The sequence below is a fragment of the Mercenaria mercenaria genome, chromosome 10 (genome assembly GCF_021730395.1).
Source record: "Mercenaria mercenaria strain notata chromosome 10, MADL_Memer_1, whole genome shotgun sequence".
In the NCBI taxonomy this organism is placed as follows: Eukaryota; Metazoa; Mollusca; class Bivalvia; order Venerida; family Veneridae; genus Mercenaria; species Mercenaria mercenaria.
Genome location: NC_069370.1, coordinates 24,296,762 through 24,319,023, shown reverse-complemented (window position 1 = coordinate 24,319,023; position 22,262 = coordinate 24,296,762). Strand labels below are relative to the sequence as shown.

The 22,262-nt window shown below is 32.9% G+C and overlaps 1 protein-coding gene across 3 annotated transcripts in view; it reads right to left on the bottom strand.

The window, feature by feature from the left end:
* The window catches only part of LOC123559629 (GA-binding protein alpha chain-like), a 36,818-nt gene extending 32,740 nt beyond the window's left edge, over positions 1-4,078 (bottom strand). Inside the window, exons 1-2 of one of the 3 annotated variants that reach the window (XM_045351596.2) lie at positions 3,966-4,078; positions 2,148-2,234 (exon numbers count right to left, since the gene is read on the bottom strand). In XM_045351596.2, coding sequence (XP_045207531.2) covers positions 2,148-2,214 — 67 coding nt within the window. In that variant the 5' untranslated portion in view covers positions 2,215-2,234; positions 3,966-4,078. Of the gene's footprint in view, positions 1-2,147; positions 2,235-3,608; positions 3,762-3,915 lie in introns of those variants that run through there. The other 2 variants (XM_045351595.2, XM_045351597.2) reach the window with 2 other exon arrangements.
* Between the last annotated feature and the right edge of the window lie 18,184 nt (positions 4,079-22,262).

The window sequence follows — 22,262 nt, the reverse complement described above, 5'->3', positions numbered from 1 at the left end:
ACAGTAACATATAGAAAGCATATTTGTGTGAAAAAAGTTTTTTTTATATTAATAAAAAAAAACCAAAAAACAAGAGGGCCATGATGGCCCTATATCGCTCACCTGTTATCATTGCACTTGCAGACAAGAAGGTCCTCAGAAAAAATATCTAAGTCCAAAGGACCAAGAACAACTAAGTGAAGAAATTTAACCAAAAAAAAAATTCTTACAAGGTATAGGTATGTCAAAATACACCTAAAAATTGGAGGTTCCATCCATGTTGTACCACAGAAAAGTGGTCTCAGTTTTTCCCTATGGCCAATAATAAAAAAGTTAATAAAAATAAGCTATTTATAGTAACGTTAAAGGGAAGTAATTAAAAAAAATAAAAAATATTGTAACAAAAGAAGGATCTGCCAAATAAATCTGTTGACATAAATGAAATTTCAGATCAGTATCTTCATTAGTTATGGAGATATACCCATTTTAATTTGAATTAAAGGAGGTTATTTGACATAAATTCAGTTCATAGTTATCTACCCTGATTGTCTCAGTCCAACTAATAACAATGATGAAATTTCAAATAAGTCCTATAAGTACTTACTGATATAAATCCATTTTAATTACAATCAGGGGAGGTAATCAAATATAAAATAACTCTGGAACGATTGGATCCGATTTGTCATGAAATCCAAGATTTATTGTTGTTGAAGATATTTTGGAAGTTTGTATCAAATAAAACCATAAATGAAGTCTCTATATGGCTGCAAAAGCCAAAATAGCCAATTTTGGACCTTCAAGGGGCCATAACTCTGGAACCCATGATGGAATCTGGCCAGCTGAAGAAAGGAAGCAAGATCTTGTGGTGATACAAGTTGTGTGCAAGTTTGGTTAAAATCAAATCATAAATGAAGCTGCTATTGTGCAGACAAGGTCAAAATTAGCTAATTTTGGCCCTTTCAGGGGCCATAACTCTGGAACCCATTATGGGATCTGGCCGATTCAAGAAAGGAACTGAGATCTTATGGTGACACAAGTTTTGTGCAAGTTTGATTAAATTCAAATCATAAATGAAGCTGCTATTGTGCAGACAAGGTCAAAATAGCTAATTCTGGCCCTTTCAGGGGCCATCACTCTGGAACCCATAATGGAATCTCGCCAGTTCAAGAAAGGAACCAAGATCTTATGGTGATACAAGTTGTGTGCAACTTTGGTTAAAATCAAATCATAAATGAAGCTGCTATTGTGCAGACAAGGTCAAAATAGCCAATTCTGGCCTTTTCAGGGGCCATAACTCTGGAACCCATAATGGAATCAGGCCAGTTCAAGATAGGAACCAAGATCTTATGGTGATACAAGTTGTGTGCCAGTTTGGTAAAAATCAAATCATAAATAAAGCTGCTATTGTGCAGACAAGGTCAAAATAGCTAATTTTGGTCCTTTCAGGGGCCATAACTCTGGAACCCATAATGGGATCTGGCCAGTTCAAGAAAGGAACCGTGATTTTATGGTGATACAAGTTGTGTGCAAGTTTGGTTAAAATAAAATCCAAAATGAAACCACTATCGTGCAGACAAGAAATTGTGGACGGACGGACGCACGCACGCACGGACTGACGACGGATGAAGGGTGATCACAAAAGCTCACCTTGTCACTATGTGACAGGTGAGCTAAAAAAATACACTGGACCCGTGTCTGTGATCTTAGTAAGTAATTAGTAAAGGTGTTTGCCAAGTTTTTTTGAATGTCTATAAAAGTTAGGAATGGATTTGAAATGTAATCCTGTATCAGGGTAGATTTCTCGGAAGCACAGAGCACCAAAAACACAGCCCCCGGGCCATGCATTTACATAGTGGGCCCACAACAAAAAGAAGCTGTAATGGAAAAATATTTCAGACAGGTTGCTTCAAACATCCAACAACATTTTAAAATGCAAAACTTGCTTTACAGGTATACCCACTTTCATTCAAAAGTCCCCCTATATAGCTAGAATATCACCATTTGCTTATGGGAAGTAACAAAGATTTTCAACGGGCCGCGGGAAGGGAAACCTCTCCAGCACCCTCCCTACCGTTCCCGAGAAAAAGAGTGGCTCCAACTTTTTTCAGCCCAGTGTGGGCCCTGATCATTACATGCCAAGCTAAAAATAAAGCCAAACTGGTACAAACCCATAGTTAGGTAACCATCATCTCCAACTGTGACTGTCACAGCAGAGTCATCAACCAGTTCTGCCATGGCAGTTCAGCCACCTGAAACTATAAAAACAAGTGTTGTAAGCAGACATTGGAGCTCACAATTTAACACAAAAAGTTTAACAAGAAGCCCAAATGGGTATAAGCTGCTCACCTGTACACATCTATCTTTTAACCTTGTTTGTTTAAAGTAAACAATCAGTGTTTTTTTCCAGTCAATTTGGGGCCCAAATCCCAACGTATATAGTATGGGTCTTTTTCCCAATTTCAAAGCTAAAATTCCCAAATTTAAATTTTTCTTACTTTTTTCAAACAAGACTGTATCTACGAAACCTTGAAACACAAGACAATTTGCTTACTTAATGCATAATGATATATTTTATGACCATATTTTCTTAAATGTGACATTTTAATAGAAAATATGACTTTTAACAATTCCCAATTTAGGTGTTTTAAAACACATATTTTTTCCAATTGTAATGGCTCCAGCCCAATTCCCAAATCAGTGGAAAAAAAACACTGACAAGACAGGGGTTTCAGTGTTTTTTCCCCTATAAATCTACCTCCAGTAAAAGGAGCTAATCCCAAAGCAAAAAAGTGTGTTTTTTCCCAATTCTGAATTTAAAATTCCCAAATGCGTGTTACCTTTTAGGGTTTTTGCTGTTTTAAATAGTTTTGCTAATTTGTATGTATATTTTGGTTATTAAAACAACAGTTCAGTTATACCGTTGAATTCAATTACTGAAATGCAAACCATTAATATTTTACACAGAAAATATCTTTTCATAGATTTTGGTAATTTGCAAATTTTCCCAATAAAGATAATTTCCGAGAGCATTTTCCCAATTCCACTGGTGCTGGTGGCATTCCCAAAATGATGAAATAAAGGCCTGGGTTTAATTAAACAGAGAGCTTTGCATAGAATTCCTTCTATGTACTGGTTAAGAAGATAGGAAAGTTTTATTGCAGAGACTGCCAAGGGGCGACCACCAAACCGGACAGTCCCGTAAACACTCTATTTCGGTCTTTTACCTTACTTATCTGTTTACGATCAAACGGACACTTGATTTTCAACAACACAGGGAAGTTACAATGGTTAAATTTAAGTACTTAAAATATTCAAAGAGTCTGGCTGTAGGACGCTACCCAGTAGATAAGTAAAAAAACAGCTCATGTTGAACAATTATCAAAATGTCATCCTCAAATAGGTCCGAAAATTATACTGTATCTAGACTGAGTTTGATGTATTTCAATTTTTCATGACCAAGGTGACATATTCCCAAATTATTGGAAAAAGGCCTGATATAACTTTCTTATGTTTAACATTCAAATTGGTTATTTCTATGTATTTACTGATGATATGTTGATTAATATAACTATATAATATGCAAACAATGTATTGTGTCATACATTGGATTTTCATATTATTTGACCTACTTTTCCACTCAATTGTGACCTCAAAAAGACAAGAAACATGGCGGACATCTTTAACAGGCAAACTTATATTCACTTCCATGTGGAAGTATAAAATCAGCAAATAATTAAGAAATCATGTCCCACTATGTCCAGTAAAGGAAGAGGAAATCGATGTCTGCTGCAGCGCATTCGTTCTATTGAAAACTTCCGGCTTGTTTTCGCATGTTTAACATCCTGTTTCACATTTTTTAACAACGCTTAGCCTTGTCAAACGAAAGTAACATTCAGTTAAAATTTTACAAATAATTTAACTCTGCTTTGTTCTTACCGACAACAATAAAATATGCTCTTTTTTGTTCTTAATAACAGAATATTTACTTTAAAAACTCCGTTAATTGGTAATTTCGGACCGGAAACTTGGTTCAACGGAAATGGCAGACAAAGCAGGATCTTCCGCTCAAGTTAAAAATCACGTGACTCAAGGGTAAGGGAGACCACTGTGTAAGATTTTTTGCAAGAATCGTTCCCGACGAAGATTTTTAAGGGGCGAGGTAGATATAGACCCTAAAATTTTCAACGATAGAAATGCATTAAATATAGTCAAGATATTTCCACATACACAGAGAAATGGTCCAGCGACGCACGATCAGATGGGTCATGAATGATTACTCCCGTTACTCCAGCGTAACACAAATGCAAAACACCCTTGTCTGTCGCACGCTTGAGAATAGACGTCTTGACTTCAAGCTCGTCATGTTCTATAAGATATACCATGGCATTGTAGTTATCTCCCTCCCCAATTACTTAGAACCCCCCTACCGTTAACTAGACACATGCATCCCTTAAATCTTCGTCAAGTCCATGTCAGTTCAGATTACTTGAAATATTCGTTTTTCCCCATACCACAGTCTTGTGGAAAAGGTTACCCCCAAATATTGCAACACTGCCTGACCTTGAGTCTTTCACAACTGAGTGGAAAATGAAAACAGTTTAAGACACAATATCACACATTTTGCACAACAAAAACATTTAGGATTTATTCATATGTGTTTTATTTACTCTTAAATACCTGCATCATATGATTTTACTTATGGTAAAAAATAACTTTTAAATACATTTTTGCCTGTATCAAAATGTCACAATAGAAGCACTTTTGTAATACAGAACAGGAATCATTATATTGATCTCTATTTACTATGCCTAGGCAAGGGGATGGTAAATTTGAAAATTACACAAAATGCGTTGACACTGGACTCCTATTTCAAAAATCCCCTTATTATATATATATATATTTTAAATAAATTACAGTCTTATTGCAGTTGACCATAACCATCTCACACCTACAATGAACCTGAATTACTTGATCCCACAATCTCATACGCAATACCATTCTAACTCCTTTTTTTCCAAGAACAATTCTTTCCTAGAAGGGTCTCCCACTACATATACATTTCAACCCCAGTTTGATTCTATTCACTGAAAAGCTGACAACTGTAACCTTCTAATCCATATCTATGTTTTTCTTTAATCTTAGTAATTGTAGTTCTTTTTAACTGCACCTTATGAACTTGCTCATCTTTTAACAGTCTGTCCCTGACAAGCGCCTCCCAGTCATAATCAGAATTGATTGTTGGGCAGTACACCGTAGATGTAGATGTAGATGAACACAGTATAGCGTTGACACCAGCATGAGAAAAATCACAAAAAAATACAATTACTCCCGCAAAAATTAGGAAACGGTTAGTTTAAACATATTTTATTTCAGTAATACATGAAACATTTACAGAACAATTAATTAAGGAATTGGACAGAAAGCTATATTAGCTATAGAAAACGGTTATGTTTGTAATGTTTAAACATCTGGACATATCAAACAACCATAGTTTATAACATTTAATACCTATTTTGTCAAACATTTAACACAGTGTAAGCATGTCGTATATTGACACGAGATGCTAATTTTTGCCGAGAAATGACAGAGCTGTTCTCTTCAAGAGCTGCTTACTTAATTGTACGCAGATAAATAATACATGGCCATGATGCAATTTATATTGTATCACACTATAGATATATATATATATTTTTTAATTTGTTAAAAAAAAGTTGTTTATAAAATAATTAAATATGGGATATTCCGAATTACCATACATCTGTATCAAATAGCTGTTTAGTTTTTAGGCTGGCGAACTATTATTACCATAAATCGAAAGTCACAAAGATCATCAAATTGCTGAGACTGACAACATAATATCATCCCATTTGCAATTCAAATAGTTCCGTCGTGTATATCAGGTTTAACATTGATTTGTTTAAAGATTGTTAAACTCACCTGTTGTAATAAAACCTTTTTTTTCTCAAACATTTATAATCGTGATTTCTTTTAACGAAAAAATATTTGAAAGTAAAAACAGAAGTTTATAAAGGCGTCGCTAATTACATATTCAAACTTACTACACGGCAATATCATAATAAAGTGCGCACATTGGTGACTGAGCATGTTATATGGTATTTCTGATGAACAGTATGAAGTAAGGGTTCTTTTGTGGTGATTCATTACATCTTTCTTCAATTCCTTAACCAACACAACAAACGGGGAGTGAATCTGTAATTATTCAGGCGTTTTATGATATGTTTATACCACTAAAAATGGCTAAAAATGTGTTATGCAGGGACTTTTTATAAATGCTTAAAATTCAAGGAGGTCGAAATTGTAAATCTTGGTCGAAACAACGCTAATTTTGGTCTTTGGTTATTCAGTTACTGTCACAGGAATACCAGAATATGGAAAACCCTGGGAAGAAACAGAATAAAAAGAAATACAGCGCTTAAGGCTTATTTTGTGATGCGTATACAAAACGTTTTCTGAATGAAGACGTTTATATGGTGGTATCTATCGGTTGACATGTTATCTTTATGAACATTTGCAGTGTGTTATGATGTAGCGCACAAACCGACGTCGAAGAATTTCAATGGTTTTGAAGTTCTATAGACACATATAACTAAGACATTTAGTGTTAAAACCAGCAGTTGGACTGTCCACAAAAATCGTGTAGGATACGCCCCCCATGAATATTTCCTGCTTCCGGTAAAGTTTGTGTATTTATATTTTACCAGTGTAAATATGTCTTTGAATGATAAGTAAATGGTACATAACTTTTAACTTTCTGGTTTTGTATAGCTGTAATGAAGCGATTCAAAGTAGTTCGTGTAAGACACGGCCCCTAAAAATCAGATGTTTCAGTAAGTTACCCATTTCATCCTACAATGTCATAAATTTCATTTTGGTAAAATGTAGCATGAAATAGACATTTAAAAGGTTGTTACCTAATCAATATTATTACAAAATATTGTTTTATTCAAAATACTGAAAACTGAATATTGTAGACAGAATTGTAATTATACAAACATAAATATCATACATACATTACTAAGAAATATACACAATAAATTGCAGTTACTAATTATAAAAGCAAAATAATAATCAATACATAAGAAAAACAATTTGTTGTTCGAAAACACCATGCATAAAAAAGCATTAAACAGTTATTAACGAGAAAGTACAAATAACTGTTCTAAAGCCAGGTTTTAGATAGCCATTTCATTTACATCTACTTGCTCAAAAGTGAGCAACTAACAATAAGCATATCTAATTTTTATGAAACAAGTCATGGTAAATCTGTGTGTGATGGACTTGAGGCGACTGTGAAATGTGCCTGTTACCAGGCTGTCATTGGTAGCAAGGCAAGAATTTCATGTGCAGAAGACCTAATAAAATTCTGTAACAGCAGATTAAGTGTAGACTTTACACAGAAAACAACAAGCACGCAAAGTAGCTTATCACGCAGACAGTTTATGTTCATTGACCAGAAAAACGTTGACAAAAATTAAAAATCATCAAAACAGTTGTTGTTATACTGAAGATTCACTGCGTTAGGTCAATTGGTGCTATAAATAAGTTGTACATCAAATCGCTAAGTTGTTACTACCATGAATGTTGTTCAAATCAACCGTGCAACTTTATGAAATATATGTCAGAATGGAACTGGCAAATATTAAAGTTAGTTAATTATATATATTATAAAAATATTAAATAGGTAACCGTGGACTTACACCATGTTGTAATATAAGGTAGAAAAGTAAATTTTCAAAACTATAAATGTACACATGAACATACTGTTCATATGTATTTCATTCGAACAGGATGTTTAAACAATTTACCTTATTGTAACATTATTTTAGCTTGGTCCGTAAGTACAGGTACATGAAATGTGCTCAGTTTTTATTTTAAACACATATTTAGTTTAATACCTGTGTTTATTTGACCTCATTTATGCATATACAAAATCCAGTATCAATATTACCATTGTTTGTTATGACAGCTATAGTCTGTAATATCATATCACTACCTTTCTCAAGTTAATCAAGATGATTCCGCACAACAGTACCCTATGCTTACTTTAGTTTGATATGAAAAACCAATAATATTTAAGATTTTGCAAACAGTTTTCCCGCACAGTTTCATCCAGTATTTTGTGGTAGCCAGCCTTTCTGTACTTTTAGTACTTTGATTACATATGTTCCTCATTTCTTTTTCATTACATTTAAACAATAACCAGTGTCATTCCATTCATTTAAAAATGTCTTGAACTCGTGTCAGTAGTTAGTCTGGATCATTTTACAGGCTACTACGTGTTACTCTGAATGGCGGTTTGTTTCCATGTGTTGGGGAAAATTTAGATATTATGCAAATGCAAAGTAAGCGATATTTCACAATTCAGATGAAGTATTTTTTATTAGTAACTGAAACTTCACACACATGTTCACTGTGATGATCTGAGATGCAGTGCACAGGTTCCATAACTCTACTTTGCATTTTTACAAATTTTATATAAATTATTCGTATTCTGTTTATGTGGAAAAATATGTCTTGTAAAATAAAGATATAAAATAGTTTTAATAAACTACATTGTCAGGATATGTGTTATATGACCCAGGGAAGTGCCTACGCCTTTAGTATCTTGAACAATGAAATGGGTCCAATCGCTAAGGTGACTAGCTGACAAACAATGTAGAATGTCCTTTGTTTAAACGTATAGCTGGTGAGACCAAATATCTCGTATATAAATTTTCCTATGGCTACCTTGCCTAAATGATTCGTGTACCAATGATTCGTAAATGATTCCAATTAAGAACTAGTTAATTTCAAGGATCAGGCAAAAATCACTCAATGATTTAACTATCAACCTTCAACTAAAAATCAGCTCAAACTCCTATAGGCTGGAGATACTATACTTGACTGGACTTTTTGTCGAAGTTCCCGTCAGACAATGTCTTTGGACAACAACATACGAGTCCTATCGCACAGATGTTCAGCCTGTGTTCTCTTAATTAAACCTGTAACTCAATAAGATATACCCCGACTCCTGGATGCTCAGCGGCTATGTACTATCACATGTTGCATTCAACAACCATATAGGTATTATTATTATTATTATTATACCACATTTATATAGCACTCTTTTCATGCACGTGTACACGTTCAAAAGTGCTTTACAAAAAAAAAATAAAGTAAAAATACTAACAAATACGCATACAAAAATAATGCATTCCACATTAACAAAATTCATAAATGTAAACCGTACAGATTAAGCTAGCCTGGGAATCCAGTCTGACAATTTCTAACTTTTATTATACCTGCAAATTGACATTGATAATATCAGAAACTCAATGAATGCCAATTAACACTAATTAGCGCAAATTAAGTGATCTTTAATGCATAGGTATTAGGTATGATTTCTTCTGACAAAGAACAAATAATTATAAACGGCTTCCCAGGCTAAGATTAAGCAATATAAACATACATACATATTTAAAAGTATTTAGGTTAGTATTTAGGTATTACCCGATGCCTTGGCTGTACTTGGCCAATTATGCTGAACCTCGTCTATAAGCTGGAACTCTCAGGACTACTATCTCAGTAGATTACCAAACACTATGTCTCTGCCTCAGCTTTCCGATGCTCATCCTATATTTGCTATCGTCTATAGTATTCAACTACCGTTAAGGTAATACTCCTATGCGCTGGCCCTATAGCTCGAAACCTTGTTGAAATTCTGCAACTCTTCTTTAGTCTATGAACTTCAAACGCCTTCTTTTTAATAATTTATCCGCCCCGACAGTGTAGTTGCAATAACTTCCTTATCAAGGTACTGGGATAAATTATCAGTTGAATCCTCGATGTATTTTCTTCTGTCGCTGGATACAGAATGATCCCTCTGTCGTCCGTCTACCTATTTATACTTTAGTAGATGTGAGCTTTGATTGGTGCTATTTATAGAACTTGTATCTGATTGGTCCAAATTCGTACATAGTATTTTACAACTATTGTATGCAATGTGTGATGCTGGGATCCAACTATCACCATAATTAACCCAAATCGTCAATAAATGACCAAAATCCTATTATTAACAACAATTCAACAATAATGATAGCATGAAAAGGGAATCAAGCACTATCTGTGCTTGTGTGTTACGTTATCGATATATCAAATTCATTTGTATACAAATTATTCTGACATACATATTAACTTTACTGTCATCACCTAAACTAAATTCTAAGATAGGTGCCAACTAGGCTGGTGTTTATTAACGAGACCATTCAGTTAAGAACGGGTGATAGATCTCCGGTATCATCTGCCTGCCCATAAACAGGTACCCGTTAAAATAGATTATGAGAATTCTTTTAAACATGGACAGGCTTGACAGAAAAAATGCCCGTGAATTTCATTTTGTATACATATTCGTCTTATAAAAAAAATGTTTTGAAATAAATACATAAACTTTCATAAAAACAAATTTTAGAAATCAAACGAACAAGGCACAGTGAACTTACACTGCTTCCAAGAACTCTTGGCTCCAAATCACTGTCTGTCATAGACATACAAACTGACAAGACTGACTGACACAGAGCTTGCATATATAAGAAAAGAATGTCGTCTCTGTGACGGACGGCCTATCTCTACGCCTCTGCTGTAATAGGAGGGAATTTGGAAAATATTGAGACTAACGCACTTCAGTAGAAACTATTACGTGCACAAGCGCGATTTTTCCATGGACTTCTAGGGGGCTTCAGAAGCCATGTACATTAAATATTTCAATACAGTTGGTTTTGTATAGCTGAATTACAAGCGTTTTAACACATCACACTCACGAGAGTATACGTGTGCATGTGTTATTTATCGTAAGCATGGAGGCTTCGGGTAGGAATGAAATTAGGTCCTACATAATGCGTTGTTCTTCCAATATTCCAGTCAAGCAATTTAAAACTGTTTATGGGGATTCTAACCCATCTAAATCACCCTTTATAGGTGTGCAAAGGTTTATAATAATGGAGTAACTTTCAAGAGTCCAAGATCTACCTTGTATAAGTCGCCCTCAAACGCCAGCGTCCTCTCATAACACTGTTGAGCGTGAGCCATTGTAGCAGAAGTCTCGAGAAACACAGTTTTCCAAATAGCTTCATCAACGGGCTATCGGGATACCGAGCAAGCACTTATTATTGAAAGTGTTTCCAAGGTTGGTTGCTCATCTTTTGACCAAAAATCAAAAACCCCAAAGGGTGCAAAAAAACCCCTCTTCAAAACATGTTAAAATGCAGGAGAAAGAACATATTTATTATTGTGTTCACAAACAATCATCTCTAGTGAAATCATTATGTAGTGTCTCTGGCATTAGTGACCATATCATGGTTGTAACTGATTCGGATGTTAAACCTCACATGAGGGATTATCGGCTGCAATGGTTAATATGTTCAAAAGTGGTTCTACTGTTCAGTAACTCTCGGATAGGCTAAAATTTGAATTACAAAGTATTATGGGCAAATTTATTCCATCTTAAATGTTTAAGAAACAGAATTCTCTCCCTTGGTTTAACAAAAGTTTGAACAGAATGCCCCAGAAGAAGGCTCGTTATATAAGTATGCAAAGAGGACGAACAATTGGTCGAACTACAAACAATTTCAGAAGCTATGTAAACGCGAGAAGAAATCTGCCTCATTTACCACTTGAATGTCGGAAAATCACTTACATTTCACTTGTACGATCAATATTGGACAATCAGTCAGTTATCTGGGATCCGTGGGAAAAGTATAATATAGGCAAATTAGAAAAGGTTCAGCATCAGGCGGCTAGATTCATAACTGGCAACTACAAAACCAAAGATGTGAGCTGTGTAAGAAGGATGCTGAGTACACTGGAACTTTCGACTCTATAGCAGCGTCGTCAGTCAAACCAGTTGATCTTCTTGTTCAAGGTGGCTGACGGACTGGTGCCAGCACTACCTCCATCGGAATACCTGCACCCGGCGAAGCAGAGGAGGCACATTAAAATCAGGAAATTTACAGACTGTGAGACGACAGACGTTCTCGAAAAACAAGTGGCTAATAATTCACGTGGTTTATTAGTAAGACACTGTAAAACTGAGCAATGAAGAAACTCTTTCTTTGTGAAAACGCCGCAGGATTGGAATCATCTAGTGTGCCAAAGACAGTACAAGGCTTTAAGTCGGCCCTCCAAGATTACTAGCGCCTTCCCCAGCCCCACCCTGTAGCCGATACCGTAACTGGTCCAGCACCTAATATATACAGATACAGGTACAGATACAAGGTTTGATGGAAATCTGGCGAACAGTTGCTAATAAATAGCCAAGACAAATTCCGTCTACAGACCGACGCCTCGACCGACGGACCGAAATCCAGTATAACCCCCAAATGTAGTATCTGGGGGTATGATAATAAAGAAGGAACTGATGTATAGGTTAAAGGTCAGTAATTCAAATCCTTCTTTGTTTCATATAAAAAACGACAACTTCATGTCGTCTTTACGTATCTTAAGAAAACATCACTTTTTCCTACACCAATTTTTCATGAAAGTTCTATCACAAACTAACGAAAAAATGAAAAGAAAATAGGGGGTTGAATAGTTCCTAGTGAAATGCCAGTCAGTTGTGGTCTGCTACCCTAAAAATGGCGCATATTTACTCTCCTCCGCGCAATAAACACCTACTTCCGGTTTCGATCTGCAAAATTTGCTATGTGGGTTGTATGAACATGAAAACCGTCCCATATCATGCAGAATGTATTCTAGTGGCGAAAAAGTGTGATAAAAGCACTCGTTCTACACGAATTTGCGCAGAAAATGGGAAAATTAGGATCTATTTATTATGGACTTCTTTCGACTACACCACGAAACACATTTTCGACCGAATTACTGACCTTATTCCTATAATGTAACCATATAGGGAATACTATTAGGCGTGTGTGACCTTAATTTAGTAGTTCTTAACCTCATCACCGCCCGATATTTAATTCATATACTATATGTCATATCAAGAAATCAGATAAATATTTACAGAATAATAAAACACACAATTATATTGCTTATCAAAAGTTCTATATACAAATATACTAATCAATTAAGTCATCGAAAATTTTAATTAACCTTATCTGTTGATTTTAATTATCTTAAGAAATCCATACTATATCATAATATTATGTCATATCAATAAATCATATATTATATATATATTTACAGAACAATAAAACACACAATTGCATTACTTATCAAAAGTTCTATATACAAACATACTTATCATTGAAGTCATTGAAAATTTTAATCAACCTTATTTATTGATATTACGTACCTTAACAAATTCATATATTATATGTCATATCAAGAAATCAGATATATATTTATAGAATATTAAACACACAATTGCATTGCTTATCAAAAGTTCTATATACAAACATACTAATCACTAAAGTCATTGAAAATTTTGATTAACCTTATTTTAATTTTGTACCATAACAAATTCATATACTATATTATATGTCATTTCAAGAAATCAGATATATGTTTACAGAAAAGTAAAACCATTAATATATAATGTTACATCAAAAGTATGCCCACTTATTTAGCCTGATTAATGTGTGATAAACAAGATTATCATACAAATCTATATAATCAAAAAGTATGCCCACTTAATCAGCCTGATTAATGTGTGATAAACAAGATATTAAAGGGCAGTGCTATACTGCTACTTGATTATACAGTAGCAAACATGCATCTAACCTAATCAAAGTTGACATGTGGGGTAGAACTTTTGTGTTCAAATATTTCATAATTAATATTTTATACAAATAAGGGAGAAGCCTTCAAATTGTCAATATTATTTCATCCTTTACTGCTTATCAAGCAGATTGTTAAATTTACCTAGACTTTAATATTTAATTCGTAATTCTTATACAACGGACATACTAGAATATTCTGTTATGTTATATTATATATTATTTTTTTAATCTGTTATATTATTTTTTTTTTCATCATTAATCAGCATAACATTCTTATTAATAAAATCAAATAATTTACACCTCTCCGAGTCTGTACAAAGGGCTTTTTTACGTGGTCTTGCAGGCATAATGACAGATTTTAAACAGTATTAAATGTCCAAAGAAAACACTTTGTAACGCTCGAACATGTATATCATAGAAGATGATAAATTTAGGTGGAAATTTTAACATTATTTATAAAATCTTGCCAAATGGGTAAAGTCACCTACCTGTATAACTGCAAATATCTTGTACAGACAATTTAAACATCCAAGGTGTGATTATAAACACTTAAAGGCCTAGATTCACTACTATATAAGTGTCCCCCCCCCCCCCCAAATCAAATATACAACTTCCATCTTATCTGCTTTATCGCCTTTTTTATTTTCTATTTTCCTTAACGATCTAGAGCTATTTTTAGATGAAAAAAATGTTAAAGGAGTTTCAAAACATTATTTTGTTGATGGTGCACGTACGTTTTTAAAAGTGTTTTTACTCCTTTATGCAGACGACACAATTATACTTAGTGATAGTGAACAGGACTTACAGCACGCATTAGATATATTTAAAGAATATTGTGATCAATGGAAGTTAAATATAAATATAAATAAAACAAAAATTATGGTTTTTAGTAAAGGCAGAACAAAACATAACATTAAATTCAAAATCGGTAATAGTGACTTGGAGGTTGTCTCAGAATACAAATACCTTGGGCTCTACTTTTTTAAATCGGGAAGTTTTTACAAAACAAAGCAAAAAATAGCAGAACAAGGTAATAAGGCAATGTTTGCATTGTTAAGGAAAATTAAAACCCTATCATTACCATACGACTTGCAAATTGAGCTTTTTGAAAAAACAGTTAAACCGGTATTACTTTATGGAAGTGAAATTTGGGGATTTGGCAACATGGAAATATTAGAAAAAGTACAACTTAAATTTTATAAATATATTTTTAACTTAAAAGTCTACGCCCTCTTACATGATTTATGGGGAACTAGGAATAACACCATTAGAAGTTGACATAAAAAACAGAGTCATTGCTTACTGGTCACGTGTAATCGAAAACATTGATAGTGATAAAACTACTAAATTAGCATCAAAAATATATTCCATGGTCTATACACTTCATTCAGATAATTATTTAAAATCACAATGACTAGAAAACATTAAGCAATACTTATGTCACCTAGGATTCTCCGGTATTTGGTATAGCCAAAGCTTTAAATAGCAGGTGGCTAATTAAGTCCACTGGTCAAAAGTTAAGAGACACGTTTATACAAAAATGGATGTCAGATATAAATAATACTTCTGCATCTAATATTTATAAATACTTAAAAACAGAATTTAAACAGAGTGCATATATTAACAAGCTTCCCACACATTTAGGTCAACGAATAATGGCATTTATGACTCGAAACCACAATTTACCAATTGAAACAGGTCGTTGGAGTAATATACCCTCAAATGATAGAAAATGTACAGTTTGCAATGATTTAGGTGATGAATATCATTTCTTCCTTGTATGTCCATTATTTAAAACAGAAAGAAAACAGTTAATAGATAGAAATATTTATACTAGACCTAACATGATAAAATTTATAGAACTACTTACGTCGCATAACTCCATAAAACTTAAAAAAGCTAGTTTATTTTGCAACATTATTATAAAGCATTTCAAAAAGGCTAATTAGCTAATCAATGTATGCAACCAATTTAACAGTAGTTACTTTATACTACTCTATTTAGGTCCACTTATTTCACCAAGTGCCAATCTAAGTTTTCATGTCTTTTAAAATACGTCAAGTTATATATGTCCCAATTACTACAGCTTAAAAGTGTACATGTATAGTTACAAAAGACTGATGAAAGTAAACTCTTTCAGTGTCCAAATGCAAATACAGATCATTTGATATATTTGAAAAAATTGATACGCCTCAATTTCTATTATTGATAGTTTATCTTGTCTTGTTTGTTTGTTTGTCTTTTTTTCTGTGTTTGTTTGTTATCTGTGTTTGTTTAAAACTTTTGACATGTATATTCATATATACATGTATTTGTAATGTGTAGTATATTGTTTTTGTACATAACCATATAAATCTGTAAATTTTGTATATAGAGCAAACTTAAATTTGACGCCTTTTGCAGGTCTAATTTCATTTTCGCTTTCGGTATTAGGCTTGCCTTTTCATTAAGGTGTTAAATAAATGATATCTCTCTCCATTAAAAGTTCACAATATATTCCATATTTAAAACTCTACAGTTTCTAACCATTAATCAGTATTGTGAAACTGTTATAAAAACTCATCTGATGTTTCCTTTAATCATATTTATAAAAGTAATTTTCACTGATACTGTTCTCTTGCAACATGTTTTCTTTAATCATACTTATTACAGTAATTTTCGTTGCTACTGTTCTCCAGTAACATGTTTCCTTTAATCATACTGAACAGTACTTTTCATTGCTACTGTTCTCCAGCAACATGTTTCCTTTAATCATACTTATAACAGTAATGTTCATTGCTACTGTTCTCCAGCAATATGTTTCCTTTAATCATACTGAACAGTAATTTTCATTGCTACTGTTCTCCAGTAACTGTTATACATGTAGTTTAAAATTTTCATTTATTACTCATTATACATGTATTATCGAATTAGAGTTAAAAAAAAAAAAAAAAAAAAAAATTATGGAAGACAATAACAATGGCCGTTTTCCAATGTGTCACTGTTTGTTAAATGTATGTATTTGTATATATTATATGCTGTTAATGCTGCCCACATAAGTGGGACTTAACATTTGCTTGAATAAACTTGAAAAAAACTTGAAAACTTGCTGCTTATCAGCGATTATGTAACAGTAACTGATTAGAGGGCAATTAGCACAGCAGGGACCCCAACTAGACCATGAAGATGTGTGCAGTGGAGTTGAAAGACATTAATTTTTCTTCAGTGAGTGTGGAATGATAATAATAATTATTATTATTTTGATATCATATAGATTATAATAACTATTACTTTAATGTTATAATAATAATAATAATAATAATAATTATTATTATTATTATATTACATATAGGATGATAAAAGATACAGTAATAATATTGAAAATAATAATGATAATAAAACACAAGTATAGTGAAAACTTCATGAGTTCTTTGTGCTGACAAAAAATTAATATAAAATTATTGTGTTCCATCTATACTCAATTTTCATTTTCAGTTTGTTACCAAAAGTGACTTTTTTTCATGCTTTGCTTTGTAACTTTGAAATGCACATACTGTTTTCAATTTTAGACAAATGATATCTACAGTATTCTGACAGCTTTAGATGAGTGAAAGTCACATTTTTCTGAAAAATCACAATTCTCCAGACAGAATTTGAAAAAATAAAAACTTGCATATTTCTTCTCATTATTTTATAATTGTGAAAATAAGTTTCTGATTATTTTATTATTGTGTTTGATCAACAATATTTTTCTTTACATAGAAATGCCCCCCAAAAAACCTAGTATAACATTAAAATTAATGTTATTAATTATTCATTAATTTAAAATAAATTACTTTGTTTCCCCTTCTCACTTGAAAGGTAGACTGACTCTCCAATAAACAATGACCCTCAACCAACCGCCCCCATGGGCTTCTAGCATCATAGAGGATATTAAAAACATCAAAATATCGGTGTCAAAAATCGATAACATTGAAAAAACAGTTAATAGTATCAACAAGAAGTTGTGTGACTTGGAATTAAAAGTAAACAATATTGACACACGAGTGGTAGAAGTTGAAAGCACAGTTACATTCGTAAGTAAACAGTACGATTCTCAAAACAAAGAGTTAAAATTGGCTGGTGATCAAATTAAAACTCTTCAAAAATCTTGTACATCACTTAAAACTCATGTTAATGACTTAGAGAAAGATCGCAGCGAGTTAAACAGCAAGGTCACGGACTTAGAGTTTCGACCCATGAGGGAAAACTTAATATTTTATGGAATACCGGAAAACCAAGAGGGAGCCATGGGAATGGAATTAGAATCTCCAGAAACCGACGAGACGAAAGTTAGAAAAATGATCAAAGATCATCTTAGTATTGACAGTTCACGCATGAAGTTTGACAGATCTCATAGAATGGGAAATCCCAATACTTCCAAGAAGCCACGACCGATAATCGTCAAATTTCATTCGTTCTCTGATAGGGAAGAAATTCGTGCCACGGCATTTAACCTGAAGGACGATCTTAAGGCAAAGCAACTTGGCGTAGGTGTCCAAATACCTCAAAAATGGCGGGAGGCTCGTAAACCGCTTTATTCCGTTATGAGAAACGAAAAGAAGAAAGGCAAGACAGTGAAACTTGTCGCCGATAAATTGTACATCGACGGTGCTGTATACACACCCCCACCCACAACAGCTTAGGAGAGTCATGAAGAAAGTTTGGACATTCTTTCCTGGAACATAAATGGATTAACGCGAAAATTAGCCGATACTGATTTCTTAGAAATAGTTAATCTCACGATGTGATTATTCTATCTGAGACCTGGGTATCACCCAAAACGCATTACAATTTAAATATAAAAGGTTATGATGTTGACCATTTATTTGGAATAAATCTGTGAATACCAGAAAAGGTAGATATAGTGGAGGATTATCCATTTACTTTAAATCAAAATTTAGAAGCAAAATTAAAGTCGTAGAAAAACACCAGTGTGGAATAGTATGGATTAAACTTTGTAAGAGTCTTTTTCAGTTTGATCAGGATATATATTTGTGTAGTACATATATTAAACCTAATGATTCTAAAATTATAACACGTTTTAACAATGATGATATTTTCGATTTAATAGAAATTGGAATTGAAAAGTATAATGCCTTAGGAAAGACATGCATAATTGGAGACTTAAACGGTAGAACCTCGAATGAAATTGAATATCTTGTACGTGATGCATATTTAGATAATGCAGAATTATTGTATAATGATGTTGTTTTTCCGAGATGTAGTAAAGATCAGGTATTAGATACTCAAGGTAAACGTATTATTCAGTTATGTAAATCTACAAATTTATTAATAGCAAATTCTAGGCTAGGCTTGGATAAAGGAATAGGAAGCATGACATTTTATAATAGGAATGGTGCGTCAGTGGTTGACTATTTCTTGCTAAAATACGAAGATTTTAAATACTTTAAGAACTTCCAAATTATGCAACCGAATGAATTTTCTGACCATTGCGCATTAAATTTTAACATTGAATGCAAACCCCCACAAATACAGTCACGTGATAATGTTATCGTACAGGAGCGCTTCATTGTGTGGGACGTCACACTTGTTGATACATTCCGAAGCAATCTATTGGCTAATTTTACAACTTTACAACGCATGACTGAAAGCGTAGAGAGTAGTAATGTGAATCATTCTGTTGAGTCATTCACTAACTTTATGCAAGATCAAACTTTTCAAATCTTCGGAAAAACGCGAATTATAAATAATAGTACATGTATAAATAGCAATAGCGAGAGGAGAAAATGGTTTAATAAAGAATGTTATGAAACACGCAAAGAATACAATAAAGCAAGAAATGCATTTATTCGAGATAAAAGTCTAATTAATAAGAATAATTTCTTGAATAAAAAACAAACGTACATTAAAACAAAACGAAAGTATAAAAGGCTTTTTACAAGAAAGAAGGTACACGTATATCTAATTTAGCTAAAACTAATCCAAAATCTTTTTGGAAAAATGTTAAGCGGCAGTATAAACAAAATAATAATGAATCAAATAGTTTGAATATTAATGATTTATACACGCACTTTAATCAGCTTTATGAAACTGAAAATAATAATGCAGACTACGTAATACCGAGTGAGTATAATGTTTTAGACAATGACTTGGACACAGAGTTTTCCATTACAGAAATTAAAGCAGCTGTTTCAGCGCAAAGTAATTCCAAAAGTCCAGGGACAGATCAATTGATCTCTGAGGTTTTTAAGAACTCGTTTGACATTATATCTCCTTTTCTGCATAAACTTTATAATAAAATATTAGATGATGGTATTTTCCCAACAACTTGGGGAGAAGGAATTATAATACCTATTTTTAAAGGAGGGAACGCCGACGAAGCTAAAAACTACAGAGGTATCACTTTGAATAATATCCTGTCTAAAATATACTCTAGACTTCTGGTTGCACGTCTCACAAAATGGGCCGAAAAACATGAGAAACTGATAGATAATCAATTTGGTTTCCAGCGAGGCAAGTCTACAGTAGACTGTATCTTTATTTTACATGCTTTAATTTCTCAAACATTAGCGTCTAAAAGAAAACTGTATACTGCATTTTTAGATTGGGAAAAAATGTTCGACAAAATAAATAGGCTGTATCTTTGGCATAAATTAATGCAGGAAAATATTAGTTCAAAATTTATCAAGGCTATAAAATCTATGTATAATGTTGTAAAATCGTATGTGCGATACAAGGCAGATAAATCTTCATATATACAGTCTAATATTGGCGTAAAACAGGGTGATTCGTCAAGTAGCTTGTTATGTTTATTTTTCTTAAATGATATCATAAACAACATAAATAGCAATATAGATGGTTTGTTGCAAATAAATGATCTTAAAATCTTTCTTCTATTATTTGCCGATGACGCGATTATATTTGCGTATGATCCATTTTCTCTTCAGTCAATGTTAAATGACATTGAAAATTACAGTAATACATGGGGATTACGTTTAAATGTAAACAAAACAAAAGTTATGATTTTCGAAAACGGGCGTCATACCTCCCATGATTTTTATCTTTATGATTCACGTATAGAGGTTGTTACAACGTTTAAATATCTAGGCGTTTTATCTATTTAAAAACGGAAATTGGAATCGCACGCAAAAATTAGTTGCGCAACATGCTTCGTTTTCCATGCATAACTTGTTTATTGTAAATAATCAGTTAGAACTGCCAGTGTCACAGAAATTAGGTTTATTTGACACACTTGTAGCTCCTATATTAAATTATGCCGCAGAAATTTGGGGCTATCATAAAAGCCCGGATGTCGAATTTGTGCACTCTAAATTCTGTCGAAAACTACTGTGTGTGAGAACTTCCACCAATCTGGATGCTGTTTACGGGGAATTAGGAAGAATTCCGATGTATATTTATAGGAAACTAATAATTATAAAATACTGGCTTAAAGTTTTACAACAGAAAGATACTTCTTTATTGTTTAAAACGTATTGTATGTTAAAGACTGATGTTGATAATGGCGTTACCTATAACCAAACCAATTGGGCGTATCAAGTAAAATGTATATTAGATCAAGCAGGGTTAGCGTATTTGTGGCAAAATCAATTTACTATGTTGTTAAATTATAATATCATTAGACAAAGAATTATAGACATATATCATCAAACCTGGTATGCGGCAATTAATAATTCACCTCGTTTAGAAACATATTGTTTATTCAAACATTCATTTGCTTTTGAGTCGTACTTAGACAAAATACAAGAGAAAAAATACAGAATAGCCTTAACTAAATTTCGAACTTCTTCCCATGATCTTTTCATAGAAACAGGTAGACATGTTAATGTTCCAAGAAATAATAGAATATGTGTTCAATGTAGATCAAATATGGTTGAAAATGAATTTCATCATCTTTTAATATGTACTAAATACAAAGATCTCAGACAAAAATATCTAAAGAGATATTATTTTACATGGCCTACGCTTCAAAAACTATCTAACCTTTTGTCAATAAAATCTAGAAATGTGTTAATAAATTTGTCCAAATTCTTATACCATGCAAGTAAAATCAGAAACTAAGTACATGTAAGATCTTCCGTAAAGCTATGTTCGTGTTGGAGTTGTCAGTTTGCTATAGACATTGTAAAATGTTTAATGCAATAAATTTATTGTTGTTGTTGTTGTTGTTGTTTATTGGAACCATACTGTGATGGTCATTAGCCCCCAACTGTGCTGGTGAAGACAGAAATCCCTTGGCCCACTGCCAAAATCTAGGCCTTTAATCACATTGATTAAATTAATTGCAATTGGAATTACTTACTTTGAGGAGAAAAAAGGTACAAAAGCCATAAGTGTACCTACAAAGGACTAATTAAATATCATTTTCCACTGAATAGTTGTTTGTAACAGTTTTTACAATACAACAGAGCAACAATTTAATACAATTGAAAGATTTTATCAAACAGACAGCTTGAATGGATGCAATCAAGAAATCTGCAAAATATACTCATTAAATTTCTTAGAAAGGGAAATATTTATGACAAATTAATTATTGATATTTATTTCTGT